The 25074-nt window shown below is 41.0% G+C and overlaps 1 protein-coding gene across 6 annotated transcripts in view; it reads right to left on the bottom strand.

The window, feature by feature from the left end:
- Positions 1-6320: 6320 nt before the first annotated feature.
- HELZ (helicase with zinc finger) overlaps positions 6321-25074 on the bottom strand; it is a 116546-nt gene continuing 97792 nt past the window's right edge. For all 6 annotated transcript variants that reach the window (XM_083598527.1, XM_083598525.1, XM_083598526.1 and 3 more), the window contains 4 exons: positions 24268-24502; positions 21798-22308; positions 15826-16078; positions 6321-14016 (listed from right to left, as the gene is read on the bottom strand). In XM_083598527.1, coding sequence (XP_083454653.1) covers positions 13685-14016; positions 15826-16078; positions 21798-22308; positions 24268-24502 — 1331 coding nt within the window. In that variant the 3' untranslated portion in view covers positions 6321-13684. The remainder of the gene's footprint in view (positions 14017-15825; positions 16079-21797; positions 22309-24267; positions 24503-25074) is intronic.

The following is a 25074-nucleotide window of genomic DNA, read 5'->3' on the forward strand; positions in this document are numbered from 1 at the left end:
CAGAATGGCCACTCCATTGAGTTAAGGCAGGCACCAACTTGGATCACATTTCAGCGTCTGCTAAAAAATAAATAATGTATTCCCTCAGGCCTTTGATGGATATTAATGCCAGTTTAACGTAATAATATATCTGCTTTGGCCAAATGTTGGCTGCTTTGTTTTTTTCAGTAACTAAATGTTGAGGTAATTTTACTGACTTTTTTGTACATCACCGTATCCTCCAACATTTCTCCAATGAACATAGGGACGTCCCATTCCATAATGATAATTTTACTATATATACCTCACACATTTTACTGGGTTGCCCCAGCCACTCTGGGCAGCTTCCAACATACATAAAAACATAAAACATTTTTTTTAAAAAACTTCTCTATACAGGATTGCCTTTAGACGGCTTGGGGGTCAGAAAACTCCATACCCTCTAGCATTTCTCCAATGAAAATAGGAACGTCCTAAGGAAAAGCGGGACATTCCAGGATCAAATCAGAAACCGGGACGGCTTCTCTAAATCAGGGACATCCCTGGAAAATAGAGACACTTGGAAGGTCTGCAATACTACTACCACCTTGTGATGTTTACATGAATAGTGGTATGGAAATAGTTTTAATAAGTAAATGTAAAGGTTGGGACGTTAGTAAAGAGGTTTCTAAATCTGAGCCCTACCATTGTTCTACTGGGCTACACAACTTCTACAAACAGCAATATTCCACAATCCTTTATCAGGCTTAGCTGCTTTCCTCGTTTTCCCAAAGGCTACCTCACGACATAACGAAGCTGCCTGTCACAATTTGTAAAGGGATTTTTCGCACATATCTATTTATACTGTTGGAGATTTAATTTAATTGCTACTATATCTAATTATATGGAAGCTGAACATTTATCCTGACTTGATTGAGAGAGACACAAAACTTTCCCTAAAAGGTAAATACAGTATCTTTAGCTAGAAGCTCAGTAGCTGTATGCAATATGAAATCCAATTTAAAGTGGGTTCCCTAATGTCCCTCTATCACTTGTCCTGGCAGAAAACCAGAGATTCTGACATAGTCAATATATGCATATAGTCATTTATCTGCAGCGTCTCTGCCCAACTTCAAATTGTGTCACACTTCATTTTCATTAGTATAGCTATGTCAGCTGAGGTAAAAGGTGGTGTGTTTGTTCCTCTCCACCTATATTTTTCTAAGCAACTATCTTGCCTTGGATTTAGTACTCTAAAGAGAGATTCATGCAGAGTATACATGATGCATACCCTCCAACATTTCTCCAATGATAATAAGATTATTATGAAATAAGAATGTCCCTATTATTTGTACCCCTCCCATCCGACTGGGTCACCCCAGCCACTCTGGGCAGCTTCCAACATATAGAAAAACATAATAAAACATTTTCTAAAAAAAACTTTCCTATACAGGGCTGCCTTGACTTCTAAAGGTCATATACTCTTCTAAAGGTTGTATAGGTATTCACCTCCTTGGCTCGTGGGTCACATAACTTCCAACCCTCCAACTTTTCTCTGATGAAAGTAAGGACATCCTACCATATTCTCTGATGGAAATATGGATGCCCTAAGGAAAAGTGATGAGACGCGGGTGGCACTGTGGGTTAAACCACAGAGCCCAGGGCTTGCCGATCAGAAGGTCGGTGGTTTGAATCCCCACAACAGGGTGAGCTCCCGTTGCTCGGTCCCTGCTCCTGCCAACCTAGCAGTTTGAAAGCACGTCAAAGTGCAAGTAGATAAAGAGGTACCGCTCCGGTGGGAAGGTAAACGGCGTTTCCATGCGCTGCTCTGGTTCGCCAGAAGCGGCTTAGTCATGCTGGCCACATGACACGGAAGCTGTATGCCGGCTCCCTCGGCCAATAAAGCGAGATGAGCGCCGCAACCCCAGAGTCGGCCACGACTGGACCTAATGGTCAGGAATTAATTAAGGAAAAGTGGGACATTCTGGGATCAAATCAGAAACCGGGACGGCTTCTGTAAATCTGGGACTGTCCCTGGAAAATAGGGATACAATGGTACCTTGGGTTACAAAGACCTCGGGTTACAAACACTTCGGGTTACAGAGTCCACTAACCCAGAAGTAATACCTCGGGCTAAGAACTTTACCTCAGGATGAGAACAGAAATCGTGTGCCGGCGACGCCGCGGCAGTGGGAGGCCCCATTAGCTAAAGTGGTACCTCAGGTTAAGAACGGTTTCAGGTTAAGAACAGACCTCCGGAACGAATTAAGTTCATAACCAGAGGTACCACTGTACTTGGGAGGGTCTGCATGGTAATGCCAGGTGACTTAACAGGTGGGTGGTCTTGCCCACTTGTAAAAGTTGGCCTGGGGGGGGCAGTAGCCAAGGAAGATGGAACTCCTTGTGCATCAGCTGACATGCAGGAAGTTCAATCCTGCTTTCTATAGGGTTCAGTGCACCTGCCAGTTCCCTGTGAGGAACTCACTCAAGCATCCAAATTAAACAGGACTGAATTCCCCACCCATCTGCTGATGCGCAGGGAGTTCAATCCAGCTATGTCCCTATCTGTCAGACGTGGGCAAGATGGGTGTGAATTGGGGGAACAGTCTCACAGGTCAAATGCGGAGGCCTGGTGCCCCAAATTTGGCTCGCACGCTGGAGATCCCCCACCCCTGATGTAGATATAAACTCCTATCATCTCACATACTGCTCTAGTAACTTCGCCTGTTCCCTGGTAGACCTTGGCTACTTCAGAGGAAGGAATGAGACAACTCACATTTTGAAGTTTTAAGAGAAATTACTGAAGAGAGAAAGGAAAGTAGGGGAAAGAGAACAAGGAAGCGAGTCTTCACAATTTCTAACAGACAATACTTAAACTGCTGCAGACAGGGGGGGAAATGTAAACAAAATTTTGGGGGAGAAAGCAAGATGGCAGCTGGGAGTCTACTGTTATAGTTAATTGCTCACTTGAGATGTTGTGAGCCATTTTGGGCATGATTTTGTGGGAAAATGGCATACAAATAAACAGATGATGAAGAAGCTGCCACCGACAAATTCGAGTAAAAGCTGTAGTAGCTCAAAAATTATGAGAATATAGGAAGCATCTATTGTTTTGTATTGGTTGAGAAAATGGTGGGAAGCAAGACCGCGTGTTGTGCCCTCTGTATATCAGTGGATTCTGATCTGTGAAAAGCCCCTTTTTTTGCCTAGCCCTTATTGATTTCCATCAGCCAACAACTGCTTACTAAAATTCCATATGGGATTTGGTTTCCTTGAACGGGAAATTAATCGTCTCAACTAGCACAATTATACACTTTATAGGACAGCAACTCTTAGTATCTGACAGGCAACGCTACTAGATAGACTTGTTTGTATGCCCAAGGCATGCTGGGGCACTAAAAATAAGATCTAATGAACATGTTGACTGAATATCTATACAGCCTTTGGTTGCGGTCGGGTCTAATTTTAAAATCACTTGAACACTGAGAATTTCTTAAGTACAGCTGTTTACAGGCAAAAGAATGAGTGGGGGAGAGGAATTCTAATGGCAATATAGTGATATCTCGGAGCATATTACGTACTTTAATTGTGTGCTGCAAAAATTCCAAGGCTTTCCCTCTCGTAGTTGCTAATGTAGTCCTTTTTAATGACTGCTCCAGTCATGTGATCAGTCATGTGCTTTGGCCAGTTTTACTTTTGGTGACTCTGATACTTTGTCCCTCCAGGGAGGTACACGGAACCATCACAGAGATATATCAGGAAAACTTTAATATTTTTATATACCAGCAAACCTGCTTTTGCTACCAATGTACACTTGTCAAGGAGGTCAAGTCCAATCCCAATTCACAGATGAGAGAATCTGGGATATATATGTTTGCAAATACATTTGTCATGTGTGTACATGTACACATAAAGCATTTGATCAGGATACCCTTTGAAAACAGAATTGTGTGAAGTAGTTCTCAGCATCTCTCATCTCTCAGTTCAACAGGCCATTATAATAATAATGATGATAATTATAATAAATAATACTAATAATAATTTTATTATTTATACCCCACCCATCTGGCTGGGTTTCCCCAGCCACTCTGCGCAGCTTACAGCACATAAAAATGGTAAAACATTAGACATTAAAATTTTCCCAATACAGGGTTGCCTTCAGGTGTCTTCTAAAAGTCAGATACAGTGGTACCTCGGGTTAAGTACTTAATTCGTTCCGGAGGTCCATTCTTAACCTGAAACTGTTCTTAACCTGAGGTACCACTTTAGCTAATGGGGCCTCCTGCTGCCGTCGCGCCGCCGGAACACAATTTCTGTTCTCATCCTGAAGCAAAGTTCTTAACCTGAGGTACTATTTCTGGGTTAGCGGAGTCTGTAACCTGAAGTGTATGTAACCCTGAAGCGTATGTAACCAGAGGTACCACTGTATTTAGTTCCTTAGCATCTGATGGGAAGGCGTTCCACAGGGCGGGCGCCACTATTGAGAAGGCCCTCTGACTGGTTCCCTGTAACCTCACTTAATCATAAACTACACTTGCCACAAATTGTTCTACGTACACCTATCCATCCCCAGACTAGCTATCGTTGCCCTTCTGCCTATGACAATGTAGTGTGTGTGTTGATTCTATTTTATTACGTTCTTATTGCTCTACATCAGCTAGAACAAATGTTTAGCAGTAAGGAATTTCAGGCTTACCCCCTTTAAGAGGCACTATTCTGTCCCAAGACTAAAGCGCACAAAATCTGGCATACTTCCTTGTTCTTCGTTCTGCTTCCCCATCTCACATCATCCAAGTTAAATGTGGCCATCCTGAACTGCAAAAGTCTGTGCGCAAAATATTAAGGGAAAATACAGTAAGGCTTCCTTGGAGAGGGGACGCGTATCATTCAAAATGGCTGTGCGGAGGAGCAATTTCCTCCAAATAAATGAGAATTAGGGCTACCCAAAGCAATTATCTTACTGAGAAATTCATGCTCATCTCCGATCCACAACAAAGAACAGCCGTTCCTTTAGGATATTCCTAATGACTGCTTGGCTGCTCCTGTCCATACCCACACAGAAGGATCATCCTTGAGGTGAACCACAAAATTCCATTGCCACCATCGCTCCAAACATTATCTTTAATAATAATAACAAACCATTTATACCCTGCCCATCTGGCTGGGTTTCCCCAGGCACTCTGGGTGGCTCCCAACCAAATATTAAAACACAAGACAGCATTAAACATTAAAAACTTCACTAAACAGCGCTGCCTCCAGATGTCTTTTAAAAATAAGATAGTTTATTGCCCTGACATCTGATGGGAGGGCATTTCACAGGGCGGGTGCCACTCCCAAGTAGGCCCTCTGCCTGGTTCCCTGTAACCTCACTTCTCGCAGGGAGGGAACTGCCAGTAGGCCCTCAGAGCTGGACCTCAGTGTCTGGGCTGAATGATGGGGGTGGAGACGCTCCTTCAGGTATATAGGACCAAGGCCGTTTAGGGCTTTAAAAGTCACTTTGGAGTCACTCACTTCTTAGCCGTGATGGCTGGTCTGTTAAAACAAATGGGGCACTGCAATCTTAAGTCTGCCCTCACACAGTCCCTGCTTCTCTACCTTCTTACTTACATGCAATCCAGGGGAGTATCACTGGCTCTCAGGTGCCTCCTTAACCTGTTGTTGCCCTTGCACAACCAGGAGGATGGGAACCAAACTAAAACTGGTTTAGCTCTGTCCTTGGCTCCTACACTTGGCCACCCCACCTTCTCCCATTGCTCAACATGCAATTATTTTGTTCCCAGGCCTGCCATAGACAGGGATATGGCACAGGGCACAGCAGAACCAGAACATTATTGTTCCCATCAGGCTGATCTATACTTAGACAAGCAGTACTCAGTGAAACAGATGCCCTTCTAAGTCACGGAAGAAAAAGCAATGGGTTCAGGGACCTCTGCACAATTTGTAGTCAATGCTATTTGGGAGTGCCTATATACAGTTCTGTTTAACAGCTGTGATATGCTTCTTGGCAGTGAAGCGAATGCTTGTAACATTATTAAGTACTAGAGCAGATGTTAAGGCATGGTTCTTAAGCTGCATGTCAGTGCCATGTTGAAAGATGCATGAAATGGGTTTATTTTATTGTGAACACCCCAGAGGTTGATAAGACCTCTCTTAACGGGGAACAGCTGGACAGACTGCTTGCAAACATAGCTTCACTTTGCCTCTTCTTCCACTTAAAAGCAAACAGCAAAAAAAAAAAAAAATCATCTCCCCACAAATATTTAGGTCTCAATTCAAACAACTGCTCCATACCGACATGTATTATCACTGGGAGTTTTTTCTGAGACAATCCATCAGCATGTACAGCAAACATGATGCACTGGTAAATTTCAATATTATTTATTAAAAAGGCATTTTTATTATAAATACATTTTAAATGTAGCAGTAAAATACATTTTTGTGTTACCATTAATCTTTAAAAATAAAGAGTGCACCAAGACAATCATTACACTTGAAGATACTGTAAGACCCAGTCCTCCACGCAGTTTACAAGGAATCGCAAAAAAACAAAAACAAAACAAAACTTGGTGAAACCATTTCAAAAGCACCTTCTGGATTTAGCAGTCTTGACCACTGGTGGACAGTTAATGTAATTTGTGTTCTGAAAGGTTTAGAACATTATTGGTGCTTTGCAACTCTTCTGAGCTACGTCTGAGGTTTCCGCTAATACTAGATAGTACTAACTTTTTAATATAAGGCCATTTTCTTTGCTAAAGTAAGCCACGTTGAGTATCATTTGCAACACAACCACCTCAGTTATTTCACCGAGGGTATTTATCTTGCCTCTCAGAGAATGGGATTAAATTGGAGATAATCTGTATTCAAAAGAGATCGTTTTTCTAACTCCCTTTTACTAACAGAGCCACATGAAAGGGGAATTTATCCACAGAACCACAATGGCATCCCAGTTACAGAGCCTCAGGTACACCATTCTCTCATTAAAATCAACGGGGTTTAAATTGGCATATTCGTACATTGTGGCCGCACACAAAAATATTCTCATTAGCTTGTCCTAAATACCTGGCCGTATAACAGCAGTAGTGAACCTATAGGCGCCCAGATGTTGTTGAACGGCAACTACCATCATCCATGCTGGCTGGGGCTGACGGAGGTTGGAGCCCAACCACATCTGGAGGGACTCAGGTTCCCCATGTCAGGGCTACCTTAACAGTTTGTGGGTGGCAGCATTTTGCCAGTGGCAGCAAATGAAGAGGGTAATGAGCAGCAGCTCTTGCCATCTTGGGCGTATTATGAGGGCAAGAATGGAGCCAGGGACCCAAATGGAGAGAATCCCGATTGCAGGGCCACTACTGTGTGAATGGGATACAGATTAGCAAGGGCTAGGTAAGAAATACAAGAGCAATGGCATATTTCTCTCGAGAAATGCACAGGAGACCCAATTGAAAGGTAGCTGCTTCCAGACGGAGGGTTTTTAGTTAGCTGTGCTGATATAGAACAAGAACAAGCAAGGTCTGCATGTGTTGCATAGCCCAATCTAGAGACCGTTGCACACACAAAAAAACCCCTGAGCTAGCTGGTATCTTTCATGGTAGCTTCCCTCCTAAGTCATGACAGAATTGCAGGCACATGCACCTCGCAAAGGTGCCTCAGGACTTTTGAGAGATGCTTGTGCCAACATCTGCATCCAACTTTTCCAGCAGGATGAAGATATGTGCTCCCAGACGTTCCATTTCACCCTACAATCACCTGTAGGAATGGGTGATGAGCTCAAACCTGGTGAGGAATGTATGGCAGTACCCATTACGTGGTGCTTCCATATAGAACATATACATGTCCTGCTCCAACCACTATATGCCCCTTTGAAGCCACAATCATGGCCGAGTGCATAGGCTATGCTGGCTAAATCCTTCAGCAGCCGTCAGGTGATCACCTTAAAGCCTGCCGGTTGCTTAAACTGGGCTGTTGTCTTGCAAATGAGCCTCCCGGTTACTTCTTTACTTAATTCTCAAATGGCTTTTATACAATGACTGCATTTACTAAAGGCAAAAGTGACCAGCCTAACCATGAGGCAATGTATTTGCTTCCAAAAGCAAGATGGATTTTCCCCACCCCCTCAGCCTCCCATCTCCTTCTCTATATGCTGTTAAACATTACCTCAGTTTTAGCTAAGGCTGGCCTTGAAGGTAGAACTTTTTTGTTTTTAGTGTGTAGATTAAAGAGGGTTTATTATTTAATACCGGGTTTTAAAGCCCAGAGTGCACTATAGGAAAACAAAGAATTTACTTATTAGACTTGAGCAGGGCAACTGGCAGTGACATACTGCAGAGGAGGGCATGGCGGTGGGGGGGGGGGAGGTATCTAGAAAAATATATAATAAAGAATAGGTTGAAAGAGATTTATGATGACGTCATGTGGTGTTACACCGCAGTGTATCAGAGCATGAGCAAAACAAAACAAAAAACCAAAACAAAATGGATGTATGAGCAACTCCACATCTCAGACTAATGGCTGCTGTCAAAATCAATGTCAATAGCTAAGTAGGTAGTATGCATACTGCAAGAAAGAAGGGGGTAAATACCTGCAGCAAAGACTAATAGAATATAAGTGGAAGGATATTCAATCTTACATCGGGAGAGAAATACAATGCCCACTCCGAGAAGATGGCCTGCCTAAATAGGTACATTTCTACTGATATGGATGGGACAGGAAGCAGATTCAGAATTCACCATGAGTTGACTCCAATGAAATTGCCTGTGCAACAGGGCTTTTTCTTTTTCTCTCATTCTTTCTCTATTCCCCCATCCCCACCCTCCAAACTGTTCTGGGTGTTCCCTCAACCCTCCAGATCAGTTCTGTGAGAGGGGAGAAAAGAAGTCCTGTTGTGCAGGTGGAAAGTCCTATTTTAATAGGAATACTTCATTGGATACAATCTTCACCACACATACTTTATCCTTCACATTTAATTTAAAGCTGAATCCTAAGAGAAACCATTTTGCATTATCTTGGAGCAGCAAGACAAGCAGCTCCACTTAAAACTGCAGTGCAATGCCAGTAAACCTTATTTTTCACCACGTAATCAAATACACAAACACACCTTGTGAGGGATACACTACTAGAGTCAGAACTGTTAGCACAAATCCTCACAAATCCACATTTTTAAGCTACTTTTGGGGTCTTCGTGACAAGGAAACTTGAGTACAAAATGCTTGGGCTGCAAGTCTACAAACAAGACAGATGTTCCCAAATGTAACTTGTCTAATTCGTATTTGTCTAGTAAACGTTGCAATTTGCTAAGGATCAGATTTTGATCAAATAGAACAAGCCACATCAGCTCTGTCCTCATAGCATTATGGGGGGGGGATTAAGATTTGAGGCTCTGGTGCAGTAACTCAGTCTGGTAGTGTTGAGCATAACATGAGCTGGAAGACAGGCAGACAGAAGAGTCATAGGTAGGGGTGTTTGAACACTGATAATTTTCCTGGAGGAATTCGGGAAGATGAACAGATTGTGTAAACAAATGCTAAAGGTGAAGGAGGCAGGAATATTTGGGTGTTATAACCATTAAATATTAGAATGAAAACTCCAGCTATAACTTTGGAAGTTTGGATTTCTTCAAGAGGAAGGTTTGGACAAGTATAACAAACAAAACCTCAATTTTTTCTTTCTTTTATCATTGGCTCTCATAAGACCTCTTCTCACACAAATGCACTTATTTAGCAAAAATAATGATGTGAGAAGTGGGTCTTTGTGCTAAATTTGGGGTGTCCATCAGGAAGAACAGGAGACCTATGGTGGACATTTAATACAGAGATCACCAGTCACTCAGGCAGATCCTGCACTGGGATTCTCAGTGACAAATATGATGCAGTAGCATATGAAGATTGGGGCAGGATCAGGTCTACTAATATAGAGTAGGTGGCAGAATCAGGGTAGCTGGCCGATCAGATGAACCAAGGGAAAATTATAATAACTAATAGTAAAATGGCTTCTAGGCATGGAAGAAGAAATAAAATAGAGACTGAGGATCTAGGATTTATCCAATACCATAATGCAATTAAATGAGACTGATAAGTTAAATTGCCGTAACATCAGAAACCCTTCAAGATGCTTCCTGAAAAATGAATTCTCCAGCAAGAAGAAAAATACTTACTTTACCTAATGTATCAAATATAATGTTGACCAGCAGCTTTTCCTTTTAAATATTACCAAGCATAAGTGGGTTACATTTGTAGTTCCACTAATGTATTCTAAAATTCTCTTTAAGTGCAGCAATATATGGCATGCTCCTATTAAAATAAAAGATGTTCGTTCCCATGACACTAGTATATTTTGTTTCTGAAAATGTGAAATGAAATAATGGTGGAAAGCACTATTCCTTTCTGGGGGGGCAGGGGGAGAAGGGACTATGAAAATTATATAAGCTTTTATGTACTTAGGTACAGACCTAAGTACACAAGAGCTGTAAACTGTAAAAACACCAGGATCGTTAGAAATTTTATTTCACAGTAATTGACAACATGTATGCCTTTACTAATGGCCTACTCCTGACAAAAGGCTGGCAATTCCATAAGAACTAAAATCAGTGAGAATGCTTTTAAGTAGAATTTGTCCAGTGGTAAAACTAAACACCAGCAATCTGAGTATATCAGAGCACTAGAATGGTCTGGAGCTTTCCTACCTCTGCAAAGCCAGTTCTATTTTCGAAATTGCTATAGCTCTGAATCTCTGGAGAAAACTGTATTTAACAACTCAGAAACATCAGTCTCACCAAGGTCCTCGTATATGCCAAGTCTGACCGAAATCCACAATCTGTAAAAAAAAAAAATCTGATGCAGAGTAAATGGATTTATTTTGTAGCCTCTTACTCATTTTAATCTCTGGAGTCTGAAAAGATAAAATATCAGTCTTCCAAACGCAGGCATACGCTTCCGACAAATGTTTAACAACAATAAGGCTGGGGTGGGGGGTGAAATAAAAGAAAGAAAGAAAAATAAAGCATGTGTTTTTAGAAAGTTGCTGTGATGAAAATACCAGTGTATGACAGTTTAAAAATGAGGCCGTCAGATGTCAACAATTGTTCCTCAGCTAACTCACAGATTGAAGTAAACGAACAAGCAAAATTTATTAGTTTAATATTTCAGATAAGGTGAACAGAATAATAAAACTCTATATAAATGTGTGATTTTGAAACCCTGAAGATATAGTGCTGACTTGAGTGAGTGCATTTGAGCTCTAACTAACCTGCTATCATCATCGACAGGGGTAGGCATCTTGGGACTACCACATGTTCTGGAATACAACTCCCATCAGTCCCACCTAGTACGGCCAAAGATGATGGATTCAGTTCAAAACATCTGGAGTGCATCAGGTTGCCTATCCCTGGTTTTGTACGTATCACCAACAACTCTTTATTGTGTCCACATTAAGTGGGATAAAAAGACAACATTCCTGCCTTGGGTTATGAGTGGGTAAATGTCATTGCCTTCAACAGAATTTGCCATGAGTAACCAGGGGCAGGATTGGAACTCAGAACTTTAGGAGGTGACATCAGATATAGCGTCATTTATTTCAAAGGGGCTAACCCTGGTTTATACCAACTGAGATATTATGAATCTAATTTCATTAGGGCCATTGTCTGCAGTACTCAGCAGACCAAAAATACTACTGATAATGATGAAAGCTCTGTTTAAGATGCAGAGAACTTAGCCTCTGGAACTTCCTGATACTGTGAGCTCAAACTGTGAAGCAAAATTGAGGAGGGACATTCTCCTTCACTTTTTTGTTTGTTTCTATAACGTTAAGAAATACAAGTTACATAGCCATGCAGCTTTTATCCTGCATTTCTGAACCACAAACCCGGTAACCATTCAGATATTGCAATGCATTAAATCAGTATGCAGATCTCTTCGGTAAAATCCCGACTTACCTGAAATCAGTAAGAAAGGTGATACTGATTTCAAACCAAGCTGAGATTTCACCACAACGATTTACAAAAAAAAACCCAACAGGGACAAATGGATTGTAACAAGAGCAAATATCAGATTGAATACAGCAGCAAGTACAGTAGCTCAGCAAAAAGGCTCTGGGTCAATCCCAATGTTTTCAAAGCTGTGGGGAGCTGTGCCACCTCAAAGAGAAACACACTTTTAAAAATGATACTATTGAAAATATTACTCTCGCGTCTCACAATGGGAAATTAAAATAAATTAAAATATTGATAAAAATTAACGTCCCCGATCAGAGAGATCTTTTCAAGTGTAAAGGAGGACAAGGGCCTCTGTAGAAGCTATAAAAGATACATCCCTTACTTCAAAAGTATGAACAGTGTACAAGACCACAACCTGAAAGGTAAACATTACCCTAAAATGTTTTTTTTCTCCAAAATTTTGTTACATATTGCTGTATAATTCTTTATAGATTTCACTTTCAATATATAGTGGTAAAAGACCAAGATTGTGGAAAACCTCAGCAGAACATACAAAGATAAAAACAACCATATGGATTCACAAGTCCTCCCCCTCCCCCCCCTCACAACTTGACTCCCCAAAATTTTGGATTAATTTGGATACAGCTTTGACAAACATAAAAATCTTCTTTAATGATGTTCCTCAAACAAAACAGTTAGCAAAATATCTGAAGATCCGTTGTATAATGTCACATTTAATGTAAACATCAAATAATGTACCAAAAGGTTTTACTGAGGTGGGGGCAAGGAGAAATAAAAACTTAAAGCGGCACAATTCTTTATACCACTAGAGAAGCCAAGAGTAGGAGAAACCAGATTACAAGCATTTACACATGCATAGTTGGGAGGGGGGCCCAAATATTTTACTAAATTCACTCAATTTTTTTAAATAGTTATTAAACTACGAAGCACCCAACATAGCAAAAAAAAAAAAAGTTTTTAATTTCATGATTCTTTTTTTAAAAAATCTATCAAATTAATCTTTCCAACAAGCTAAATTTAGCAGCCTGTCCAAAAATAAAATGTGCAGGATTTTTTTTTTGATTTTTTTTTAATCGACCACTGCTTTACTCTGAAAAGTTAAAAACAGTGGTGTGCGGGTCTGCAAAGAAGGTCTTCACTTTATCCTACAGTCAAAGGAGATTACTATACCACATCATACAGGTTCTAAAACTATAAAAGTTTTAGAATGCAGCATCCTTTCACAGAAAGTTGATAAAACTGAAAGTAATTATAAGATGCTGCACCTTTATTTAAAAAAAAAATAAAACAATTTAAGCAGACATAACATACATTTGTACATTAACTGGCCATTTCTGGTACAGAAACCCAGCATAGTATGCTAAATGTTATTGAATAAATGTAAATGCTACTTACAATTCTTTTTTAAATACAATTTAGACAACTTCTTTAAAAAAAAATTATATATATATTTTTTAAGTTGCACAGTTAACTTTTCAGCTGCTAGCTTTAATGCAACACATATATAATGTTACATATTTTTTTTCATTTTTTTAAAGTGTGTGTTTTTCTAGGGAAAATTTTTCAAACTTCTGACCCACAGGGGGGGCGGGGGGGGGGGGAGAGAACGGAATATAATTTAAAAAGGTTAGCTTCAAGTCTAGCAGCAAAGCAATTAAACCAAGATATATTTACTAATATAAACAAAGAGAAATGGTGGCAACTGCATAGGAAGCCCCAACTATCTTAAGTCTACTGACACAAATAGAAATTAAAATGTTCTCTACAAAAATATTCTGATTATTTAAAATAGGAGTAAAAGCCATTGCTACCTGATGAACTACCTAGACTAAGTTCCTGAAACAAAGACAAAGGATCGCTATTCTTTTTTGCCTGCTCAGGGGGCGCTTTGGGCTTTGGTGGGGCCCTCAGAGCACTGGCGTAAGACATGGCCGGCTTGTTCGCACCAGAGCTGGGCTGGCTGTTGCTGTTGGATTCCACGATCTGCTTGTTGGGCATGAGGGGAGGGAACTGGCCAAGATGCTGGAGCATATTGTAATTAAAAGAATTGGACAGCTGGATGTTCTCAACTTTCATCGGTTCCTCGGGCGGCTTGGCGGTCTTTGAAGGAACTGGAAACAGAAAGCAAAGAAAGGAAGAAGGTAGCCCCTTTAACCTCTCATAGACTTTTTGCGCGAAAAAGAATCAATGCCATCTGGATTTGAGGATTGAAGATAATGTCTGTTTATAGAAAACAGATATGTAGGGTGTTATATTGGAGTAGACGAAGTGAATAGTGTTTTTATACAATAACAATAATAATAATTTATTATTTATACCCCGCCCATCTGGCTGGGTTTCCCAGCCACTCTGGGCGGCTTTCAACAGAATATTAAAATACAATAGTCTGTTAAACATTAAAAGCTTCCCTAAACAGGGCTGCCTTCAGATGTCTTCTAAACGTCTGGTGTTGTTCTCTTTGACATCTGGTGGGAGGGCGTTCCACAGGGTGGGCGCCACTACCGAGAAGGCCCTCTGCCTGGTTCCCTGTAACTTGGCTTCTTGCAGTGAGGGAACCGCCAGAAGGCCCTCGGCGCTGGACCTCACTGTCCGGGTAGAACGATGGGGGTGGAGACGCTCCTTCAGGTATACTGGACCGAGGCCGTTTAGGGCTTTAAAGGTCAGCACCAATACTTTGAATTGTGCCCGGAAACGTACTGGGAGCCAATGCAGATCTCTCAGGACCGCTGTTATGTGGTCTCGGCAGCCGCTCCCAGTCCCCAGTCTAGCTGCCGCATTCTGGATTAGAGCGCATTGCAGTAGTCCAAGCGGGAGATAACCAGAGCATGCACCACTCTGGTGAGACAGTCCGCAGGCAGGTAGGGTCTCAGCCTGCATACCAGATGGAGCTGGTAGACAGCTGCCCTGGACACAGAATAGACCTGCGCCTCCATGGACAACTGTGAGTACAGAATGACTCCCAGGCTGCGCACCTGGTCCTTCAGGGGCACAGTTACCCCATTCAGGACCAGGGAGTCCTCCACACCTGCCCGCCTTCTGTCCCCCAAAAACAGACAGATGAAGGATTGGATGTTTCTGAATCTTATTTTCTATTTTTCTCTTTATGCAAACATGCGCTCCTGCTTCCACTCCTCCTTTGAGCACAAGGTGAATACGCTGAAAGCTTCTGTTCAGTTTTAAACAAACAGCAGTTTCCAGTAACATCTGAATATGGGAAACTGTTGCTTGTCCAAACAGCAGTTAGGTTGCAAACCAGGGTATTAAACCATGGTTTGATTGAACCGACGAGTCAACTGAAGGGGAGACCGCACGAGCCCAAAGTCTGTGCCTGCTTATCTTTTTATTGCTAACCTATGTTTTGGCATTAGGTCTAACCCAGGCCTGAATTGTGTGCATCACTGCCTTATTTCTGTACTGGAATGCACAATATTTAATCCACTTCAGTAAGCAGCAAATTATCTTACAAAAGAGCGAATGACAGGATACCATATTTGGAATATGAAATTGGTCCCAAAGATAAAACATCTATAAGTTTTCAATGCAGAGAAGAAGTTGATGCATTTTATTCTGAGAATATATTTTGCTAGCCCGAAATAGTACAGCAACTTCTTAATGAGCTGGCTTAATAAAATTATTATTATTTCAGGAGAGGGCCTTCTCGGTAGTCGCACCTGCCCTGTGGAATGCCCTCCCTTCAGATGTCAAGGGGAAAACAACTATCTGACTTTTAGAAGACATCTGAAGTCAGTCCTGTTTAGGGAAGTTTTTAATGTTTGAAGTTTTATCGTATTTTTAATATTCTGTTGGGAGCCGCCCAGAGTGGCTGGGGAAACCTAGCCAGATGGGCAGGTATAAATAATAAAATTATTGCAATTAATATTATTACTAATACTTTAAAATGATGAGAAAGCATCACTTACCCAAGAGTTCTCTTGGTGGGACTGCTCTATTGGAACCATTGCATGGAATGTTCTGATATGGGGCTGATGAGGTGGAGTTTACCCACAATTCAGGGGATGAATAATTGAAAGAAGATGTGTTACTATGGTCCTGAAGCTCTTTACACTGTCCAAGGCTATCTTGAGGAGCATTTATATCTTCAGAACAAGCCTGGGCTGAACTAGATGAAATTCTTCTTTGGTACAACGGCCTGCCTGGTCCTCTTGGTTCATACTGCGTAGAAGAAAAGCAAAGAGGAGAAGAGAGGTCACTTGCATGGAACCTGTGGCAAATACCCTCTGTGATTCTCAGACAGCCAGTGTGGTGTAGTGGTTAAGAGCGGTAGACTCGTAATCTGGTGAACCGGGTTCGCGTCTCCGCTCCTCCACATGCAGCTGCTGGGAGACCTTGGGCTAGTCACACTTCTCTGAAGTCTCTCAGCCCCACTCACCTCACAGAGTGTTTGTTGTGGGGGAGGAAGGGAAAGGAGAATGTTAGCCGCTTTGAGACTCCTTCGGGTGGTGATAAAGTGGGATATCAAATCCAAAAACTCAAAAACTCTCACACTCAGTACTTACATTCTGAAATCACTTTAACGGGAATACCTTGAGAGTAGTGCTAGTTTAAATATTTGGTTTTGTGATAGTACAAAAACAGACAGAATGCAAGTAAATACCACTGAAATTTCTCAAGGTTAAATATTAATGGTGGCAGAAATAAAACATTTATTTAAATCCCAAGGTATCACATTGCAGTGTTCATCTCCACCCCACAACCTCGACAATGACTTATTGATTCCTAATCTCTCACTTTGTCTTGCAACCATTCTTTTTTGCTACTTCCAAGCTTGCCTTTTACAACTTCCCTCCAGGGTGCAATTGCGTGGAAGTATCTGCCAGTGGCAATTTCCTTCTACTTTCTTGGCAGTTTTGGCTCATCCATACTGGTTTAATTTATCCCATGAAAATAATTTCTAGGTAGCACAAAGCACACAACGTAACAAAACGCATTATTTTGTTTTGCACACGCTTTTCATTTCCACACAGAGGCTTCTTTCCCTGCCATTTCTCTGTTCTACAGGAGAAGGTAAAGGAAGCAAAAGGAACATAGAAATAAAATGTGATTTTGCTTTGATGTCGTTTGTGGATAAGATAGCAGCTGAGGGCACAGGGGAATATTTTTGCTCAAAATATACTTAGCTAATTTTCAGTGACATTTCATGAACTTGGGACGCCTTGTTTTTCAAGTAACATGGGTTGATGTACTTGATTGCGTAGCATTTTCATCTCCTTTGTGGTTTTGTCAGCTTAGAGCAACATGAAACAAATCATCCTTTTTTCTTTTTTTTTTAGTAATTCCTCTTTAAGGTTTACCTGAAGATTGATGATTTGGCAATTATGAGGTCTGGTGGTAGTTTCCAAATGTAAATGTTACCCAGCATATTGTTCAAGAGGGTAACTACCCTCCAAAATGGCTTTTGGAGAGGTAGCTGCAGAGTGGAGAAGATGATGGGAAACTTTCCTTCCATGGATTTCCTTACATTCATTTATCTTAGAATCCAAGACAATATTGCCAGTTTTCAAATGTGTCCCGTCACATATTCAGGGAAATTCGGCTGTTTTGAAAACAGTCCAAAAATTTCACCTGGCCCAAAATAAGGGTGTGATATTATTAATGGAAACTGGCCGATAACAGCACATTCCACTAGGCCTTTGTTATCTGCATTGGCTTTCAGTCAATTGGCAACTTCAAAGTGCTTTTAAACCCTTGTTGCTAGAATGCCTGAAGGATCATCTGCTCTCATATATACCTACTCGGCCCTTAAGATCTTCACTGGATGCCTTCTCCAGATTCCCCGCCTAGTTAGCTGAAGCAAGAAGTTACAAAGAAGAGGGCCTTTTCCATGGTGACACCCTAGTTATGGAACACTCTCCAGACAGAGACTACCTCATGGTTGTGGTGGGATCTTTCTAACCCAAGGTGAGCACCTTCTTGTTCTTTCCTTTTAGTTATTAGAACTATCAAGTGACCCCCCTTTATTGGGTCACTGTAGTGTACTGATTGATTTTATGCCAAATGAATCCGAAAGGCTTTGATAAGGTTAAAGAGAACTATGGATTCAAGGCCAGGTTTACAAATCAGCTGCACATTCAGACTGAATTCAGATTTAACTGTTTTAAATGTGAATTCCATCAACACTTCAGTACTGGGTTCTTTATCGAGAGAGATAAGAGAAAAAACTAGACACAGACACAGGCCATGTTTACATGTGGTGCTAAATTGCAGTTTAGTGTTCCTTGGATGAGTGACGCATCAGACTAGCACGTTGCCCATTCCAACTGCTGCACAGCAGGACTTCACCGAAGTTTATTTTCAGTTTTAAAGAATCTTGGCTTAATATTACATCCAAACAAGGAATCCAAGCTTAGAACAACTCTTCTAAGTTTCATTACAAGCCAATAATAAATTATGCAGCTGGCTTGTTAAATTAACCATTGTTTTATCTGAACCAGGATCCATGTTTTGGATATAGCATTTAGTCAAGATCCTTTAAAAGTGGATCTAAGCTCAGCTGAAGTGAAGAGGGGAGGAATGCAAGAATCAGTGCATTTAAAGATACTCTTATACTATACTATACTATACTATACTATACTATACTATACTATACTACCAAACGCTTATAGGAAAAGGATATCATAAGCATTTTAAAAACAAGTGCCAGAGGAATAGAAATGCTGCATATCTTTTTCATGGAAATTTAGTTAACTGGGGCCTGTTCTGTAAAATCCGAAAAGCTAGCAATGACACCAGTAGTTTCCCAAACTTCGTTCAAGGGCATCACACTTACAACTTGCAATGTGCAAGTGTACAATTAGCATCTTTTCTTCAAAGAGTCTTTTCATTGCAAACTATGTGAGATCTGCACATTAATCTGTTAAAATAAGTTAGAATGTGACTGAAAGCCTTCAGCTAAAAAGTTTAATAAATGCAAGGCAGTTAGCATTTCAGGACCAGAGGATTCTTTTAACACAGATTTCTACAGACCTATCTTGCCAAGGGTTTGTTCACATAAATAAAGAGTTCCCTAAAAATGTATACTCATTTGACTATCTCAAAATGGGAAGGGAAACGGGATTTTCATCTCTAGCAGTATCTCCATTCAAATCCCAAACGTCTTTTGCCTTCCCTCCCGGCACAAGGTGACAATGCCCTAAGGAAAGAAGTGAACTGAACGAGAAAGGAGAGGAACTTCCGAACCCTTCATTCCTCAGATAGGAGAATTTTTGTATATTTCATCCAAGACATGAAGCACAAGCTGATAGGTGAAAATAAAGGGCAATAAAACATATTAGGGATGTTCCAGAAGAAACAACTATAGACATGGTGGCACATTTGGTGGGTATCGGCAACTGGAGTATAACAAATGGGCCTCACAGGATTGGAGGGAGGGGGGAGCTGCATGTGGCCCATAGGCTGGTCATCTGTAGATTAGGAAGAAGGGACTTATGCACCTTGACTTGGCGAGGGAGGATGCCACTTTCTGTTCTATCACCGGCAGTAAAATGCCCTTCTAATGTGACTTCAGTCTCTGTCAAAAGTGATCTTTTATTAAGAATCAAAATACCTATGCTTTTGAGTACAGTCATACCTCGGGTTGAATGTGCTTCAGGTTGAGCGCTTTTGGGTTGCGTGCCACAGCAACCTGGAAGTAACGGAGCATGTTACTTCCGGGTTTCACCGCTTGTGCATGCACAGACGCTCAAAATGCCATCACACGCATGTACAGAAGCGGCAAAAGGCAACCCGCGCATGTGCAGTTGCATCTTACGTTCTATTCAGGATGCGAACGGGGCTCTGGAACGGATCCTGTTCGCATCCCGAGGTACCACTGAAGGCAAAAAAGGCAAAAAAGAAGGCAAAAAAACCAAAAGAGAACAGTAGTGTCTTTTTTATTTCGAAGAGCCCGATTCTAAACATAAATATTTATGTGCAGAAGATTTGTTCCTATGTCTGTCAATCAGCAATTTCCTGGTCCCCAACTGTGTTTCTGAAAGAGCCTGAAATTAATAGGATTTGTAGCAGTTATTTTCCTAGTTCGCCCAGATCAGTATGTATCTTAAATGTTTTTCCCCTTTATGGCTGATGCGGAGTCCCCACATGAGGTGCAAAACAGAGATTTAAGGTTGTTATAATAATAACTCAGCATCAAAACAGCACAGAGATGTTCTGGCATTCATGATCACAAGCTGTGGTCCTGATAATTTTCTTTGGTTCTAATCAGCACAATTAGAATTCATCATAATGGCACAGCATCTCATTCTACAGTGTATGCCAAGTCCATGAAAAACCTCCGCAACCTTCATTAGCACATAGTTCCCAGATACTAAAACACACATGCTGCAATTCATCACCCTCAAGCTAAGCAAGAGCAATGGGAAGAGTATAGAGTACAGTCACACCTTGGTTCTCGAACGGCTTAGTTGACGAACAAATCGGCTCCTGAACACCAACAACCCGGAAGTAAGTGTTACGGTTTTCAAACTTTTTTGGAAGCCGAACGTCCAACACGGCTTCCGCTGGAGTGCAGGAAGCTCTTGCAGCCAATCAGAAGCCGCACCTTGGTTTGCGAATGGTTTCAGGAGTCGAACGGACTTACGGAATAGATTAAGTTCGAGAACCAAGGTACCACTGTACTAGAGGCTCCCATAATCCTCCCGTGGTAGCAACATCACTGCACAGAACTGGTACATTAATTTTACCGAACCTGAACAATAAGGATAATACTGGGGAATCTAGTTGAACTGGTCATCATTGGCATGCTCCTAGATATAATTATGTAGTCATAGCCAGCTTCCATTCAGTTATCAATCTCTTGCCTTGCTCATGACCCTTGGAATCTTGATTTCTAGGCCTTGTTGGCTGCTGAGCCTCTAAGGCTGTTGGCTTGAATAAAATACCTTTTCCTTGCTTTCAAGTAAGAGTCACTGTCATTGTGTTTTGGGTTGGGAGCCTGTCAATAATAAAACAACCACACTGGGGGGTTGGATACAAAGAAGGCAAGAGGAAAAGAAAACAGCTATCAGTATTCTTCTATCACTAGAAGCAGATTGCTATAATAGGCAAGTTCTGCCACAGTTCTCATGCTTCCTCAAGCCTTATGTGACCAGAAGACTATATTTGAATTTAATTTCTCTTTTCTACACACAGCTCCAGTGAAATGGTCCTTCCATGACTCGAAGATCTTTCAAATGCAGAAGTACATCTTTGAACCTAACCTCACTTTTATTTGTTAATCATACATTATCCAAACAAATGTATTTTATATTGCCGCCAGGACATGCTCAATTAGGGCTTGAATGCACAGATCAAAGGGATGTGCTTTATGATTCCAACTGGGGGCTGATCCTCACTAATAAGATATTGACCCAAGTAACATGTCCTGATGGTATTCTTTTCTGATTTGTTTTGTTTTAGCTTAATGGTTTGAGCTATATTAAATCTGGATATTCTTTTGAAATAGTAAATTGCTTTGAAATAATGTACGATGCATATACTCTTAATAAATAAGATATTAGTTTGCTAATTTCTACAAGTTTCATTCATCCGGACACATATCCAAAATCAAAATTGGAAAAAGAAATTAAATTGTATATGTGAGGGTAGCTTTTCATATCCTGAAAACAATAATCACTATCCAGAAATCCTGGGAGATGTGTATTAAAGATAAAAATATAGTAACTATTAATAATGAAATTAAAGCAACAGCAGCTGGTATAAAACCCTCAACAGTGGAATCCAGAAAATGATACAAGACCTTGCCTGAAGCCATCTATTACGCTGACTCCCTTTTTTTTAATCAGCTTGCATTTGCTACTATTAAATCTATTCACTATTCATTCTAAACAGACCTCTAAACAGGAAGCAAGCATGACCAGCATTGCAGCCCACGTACCTCTTCTAAGCTGTGCAGCGAAGAAGCAGACACTGCTCGCGAAGTGAGGGAGTTGAATGGTTCCTGACCAACTGTGTGCTGATGGTTCTGTATTTGGATAAAAGGGTTCTGCTGCGATCTATGAGGCAATGGAGGTATACCGTAATGAAAGCCTTGCCCCATTAGATGACTCTGGTGTAGATTAGCGTAAGTCCATGATCCATCAGGCTGCAGGTATTTCAGGGAAGGCGGGTTTATGTGTTCCGATGGCATTGAGAAAGGGGGATTGTACATTTGAGGCAGATGCTGCTGAAATGCTGGGTTGTTAGATACTTCAATGTCTCTGTTCTCTGAGAAGTTAGGAAAGTGGCCACTGTGGTTTGAATTGCACGAAGGGGAAGGGAGCGCTGGTGGGCTTCTGGATTGTACTTGTCTATATTGCAAAAGTCTCGACTGAGGTGGCGGCATTTCAACTAGGTCCCTGCTTTCATGTTGATCGCGGTGTGATATTTCTCGGAGAAAATCCTGGAGCCTACGTTAAGAAAATAATTATTGTTCAGATTAGAAATGAAAGGAGTGTAAAATGTTATCGCATTCAAGAGAAATGGCAGCATTACAGTGGTACCTCGGTTCCAGAACGCCTCCGTTGTCGTACGTTTCAGTTTTTGAACGGTGAAAACCCAGAAGTAAATGCTTCCGTTTTTGAGTGTTTTTTGGAACTCAAACGTGAGACGCTGCTTCCGCTGACTGCAATAAGCTCTTGCAACCAATGGGAAGCCGCGCCTCAGTTTTCAAACGTTTCAGAAGCCAAACGGGCTTCTGGAACAGATTATGTTCGAGAACTGAGGTACTACTGTACATGAATCACAATACAATCTACATTTAAATGTAGTTATCAAGAAATCTGGACCTGGATCTGGGGGCATGAATACATTTTTTAAAGCTTTTTTTCAGAAATTCTGAACAATGAAAAGAAACAGTATCAAAAGCAGAAAAACAGTCTTAAAGCAGTGGGGGGAACCATTAGAAATCTAGACAATAACTTGTAAGGCATTTCTTGTTTAACTGAAAAACTGCAATATGTTTAGGCCAATACAAACTGTCTGTGCTGGGGTTATACAACACTTCTACAAAGTAGCACAACCTCCACTTTCACATGAGAAACCACATGTTTGAAAGTGCCCCCACAAAACATATCCAGCTGCTAAATCCAACCTTTCATTGGAGGTAGTGATTTTCACACGAAGCATGAAACAACTCACTTTGTGAAAACTCCCAAGGATGTTACCAAAACCAAAATTAGAACCATAACATGACTTTTTAAAATAAAATAAAATAAAAAGGGGTGAGGACATAGTGCAGTTGCTTTATGGGAAGAAAAGTACAGACTCTGCAGTGGTAATCTAAATACAGATTGTAGCTGAGTATGAATGGTAAGAGACTGGCTTGCTTTATATGTATACAAATGCATAAAAAGTATTCCCTTTCTCTTTGTTTATCCTTTTTTTGCTTCCAAAGGTTCAATTTGCAAACCCTCTATGGATTGTCAACCCATCTGTTTGATATTACCTGGCCTAAGCTCTTGGAACATAAAGGCTATGAATAAAAAAATTATTCTAGTAAATTTCAACAACGCTCCTTTTCACAGGGCAAGTGAACTTGATGCTTTCTTTAATTACCCGCAAAGTTGTTGTAGTTGGCATCTGCCTGCAAAGCTATCTTAATCTTATCTTATCTACTATTTATAATGTGCAAATGGCAGCAATTCTGATATATCTCAGCAATATATTGTTTTCAGTACCAGGAGACTTTTAACATGTTACTACTGTACAGTAGTATCTAACGCCATAAAAGAACCACCATTATTCTTAATGTGAACATTTGGGATGCTACTATAAAGATTGACAGGCTGGATGCTGTGTACAGTGGTACCTTGGTTTTCGAATGCCTCTGTAGTAGAACATTTCGGAACTCTAACGTCTCAGTTTTAGAACATGCCTCGGAACTCGAACAGAAAACGCGGCTTCCATTTGGAATTTTCCGTATTGAGGCTTCCGTTCTGAGACTTCCGCTTTCGGTTTTTGAATGTTTCGGAATTCGAACGGACTTCCAAAATGGATTATGTTCAAAAACCGAGGTACCACTGTACTGAGACATCACTCTTCTCCCTGTCTGATTCTTATTTAATCCTTGCCCCTCCCCAGTGCTCATGGTTCAAGTGCTCACTGTCAAAACCATGTTTGTGAAGAGAGCCACAGCACTCTCAGCCCTTTTTTGAAGTCCATCCCTTTCAAGCTAGGCACCTGAAATGAGCCTCCTAGGACTGGACCCTAAGAATTAAGAGTTTCTGGATTCCAGGAACAACTTGGATACTGCTCCTTGTAGCAAGGGATGGGCCAGGTGGACCCTTTCACCTCTAGAGCAGAATGAAAAGTGTCCATGTCCCATTTCCACCTAAATGCTACACTTTGAGAATTCTTTCCACAATTACCTTGAATACGTTGCCTCAGTTTCATCTTCTACATTGTTGGCAAGTTTCCAGTTTGCCCTAACTGGCTGCTGATGCAATCCAATTGGCTGCTGAGAAAGGTGGGATAAGTGAGGATGGTGATGGTGAGAATAAGGAATATTGCCCTGACTGAGATAGGCGTTATGCTCATTCCATTGCTGTAGTCTTGCTTGCTGTTGCCTTAAGGTTTCCAAAGCTAAATTTCCATGAATACGATCTGCAAAACATTTTTGGGGGGAAAATTACCCAGCTTCTGTACTGAAGATGCTTATGTCAGAAAACTTCATTTCACAATATCATATGGCAATTGTACAAACAATATCAAAACACCTTTGGTACCAAGTTTGCTTCTTGTTGTACCTTTGACATAGTACTACACTGAAATATATCTTACCTGCCCTGTGTCTTGTTAGGGCAAGGCAATATCTGGTTTTCAGCATCGTGATACCTCACCAGCATTGTGATATGCCAATATATCACAGTGTCTGAAATAAGAATGGAGCTATGTAGAGGAATTGGCCGGCTTCACGGTTTTCACCACATTGTGATGTTTGCATAGCACACACACACGCATCATGATTTGCGATATATTGCCAGGTCAAAAATTACATAACCGATACAATGTGGACTTCAAACCAGTTTGGGACAATATATCAATACATCACCGAACCCGAGTGTCTGTTTACATAAATGAAATCCTACACATCTGATATACAATAGTAATCTAAAATATAATATTACAAACATGGTGTACAAAAGGGGTCTCAGCATCTCTTTATTTTACAGTAA

Source organism: Podarcis filfolensis, assembly GCF_964270895.1.
Source record: "Podarcis filfolensis genome assembly, chromosome: 2".
NCBI lineage: Eukaryota > Metazoa > Chordata > Lepidosauria > Squamata > Lacertidae > Podarcis > Podarcis filfolensis.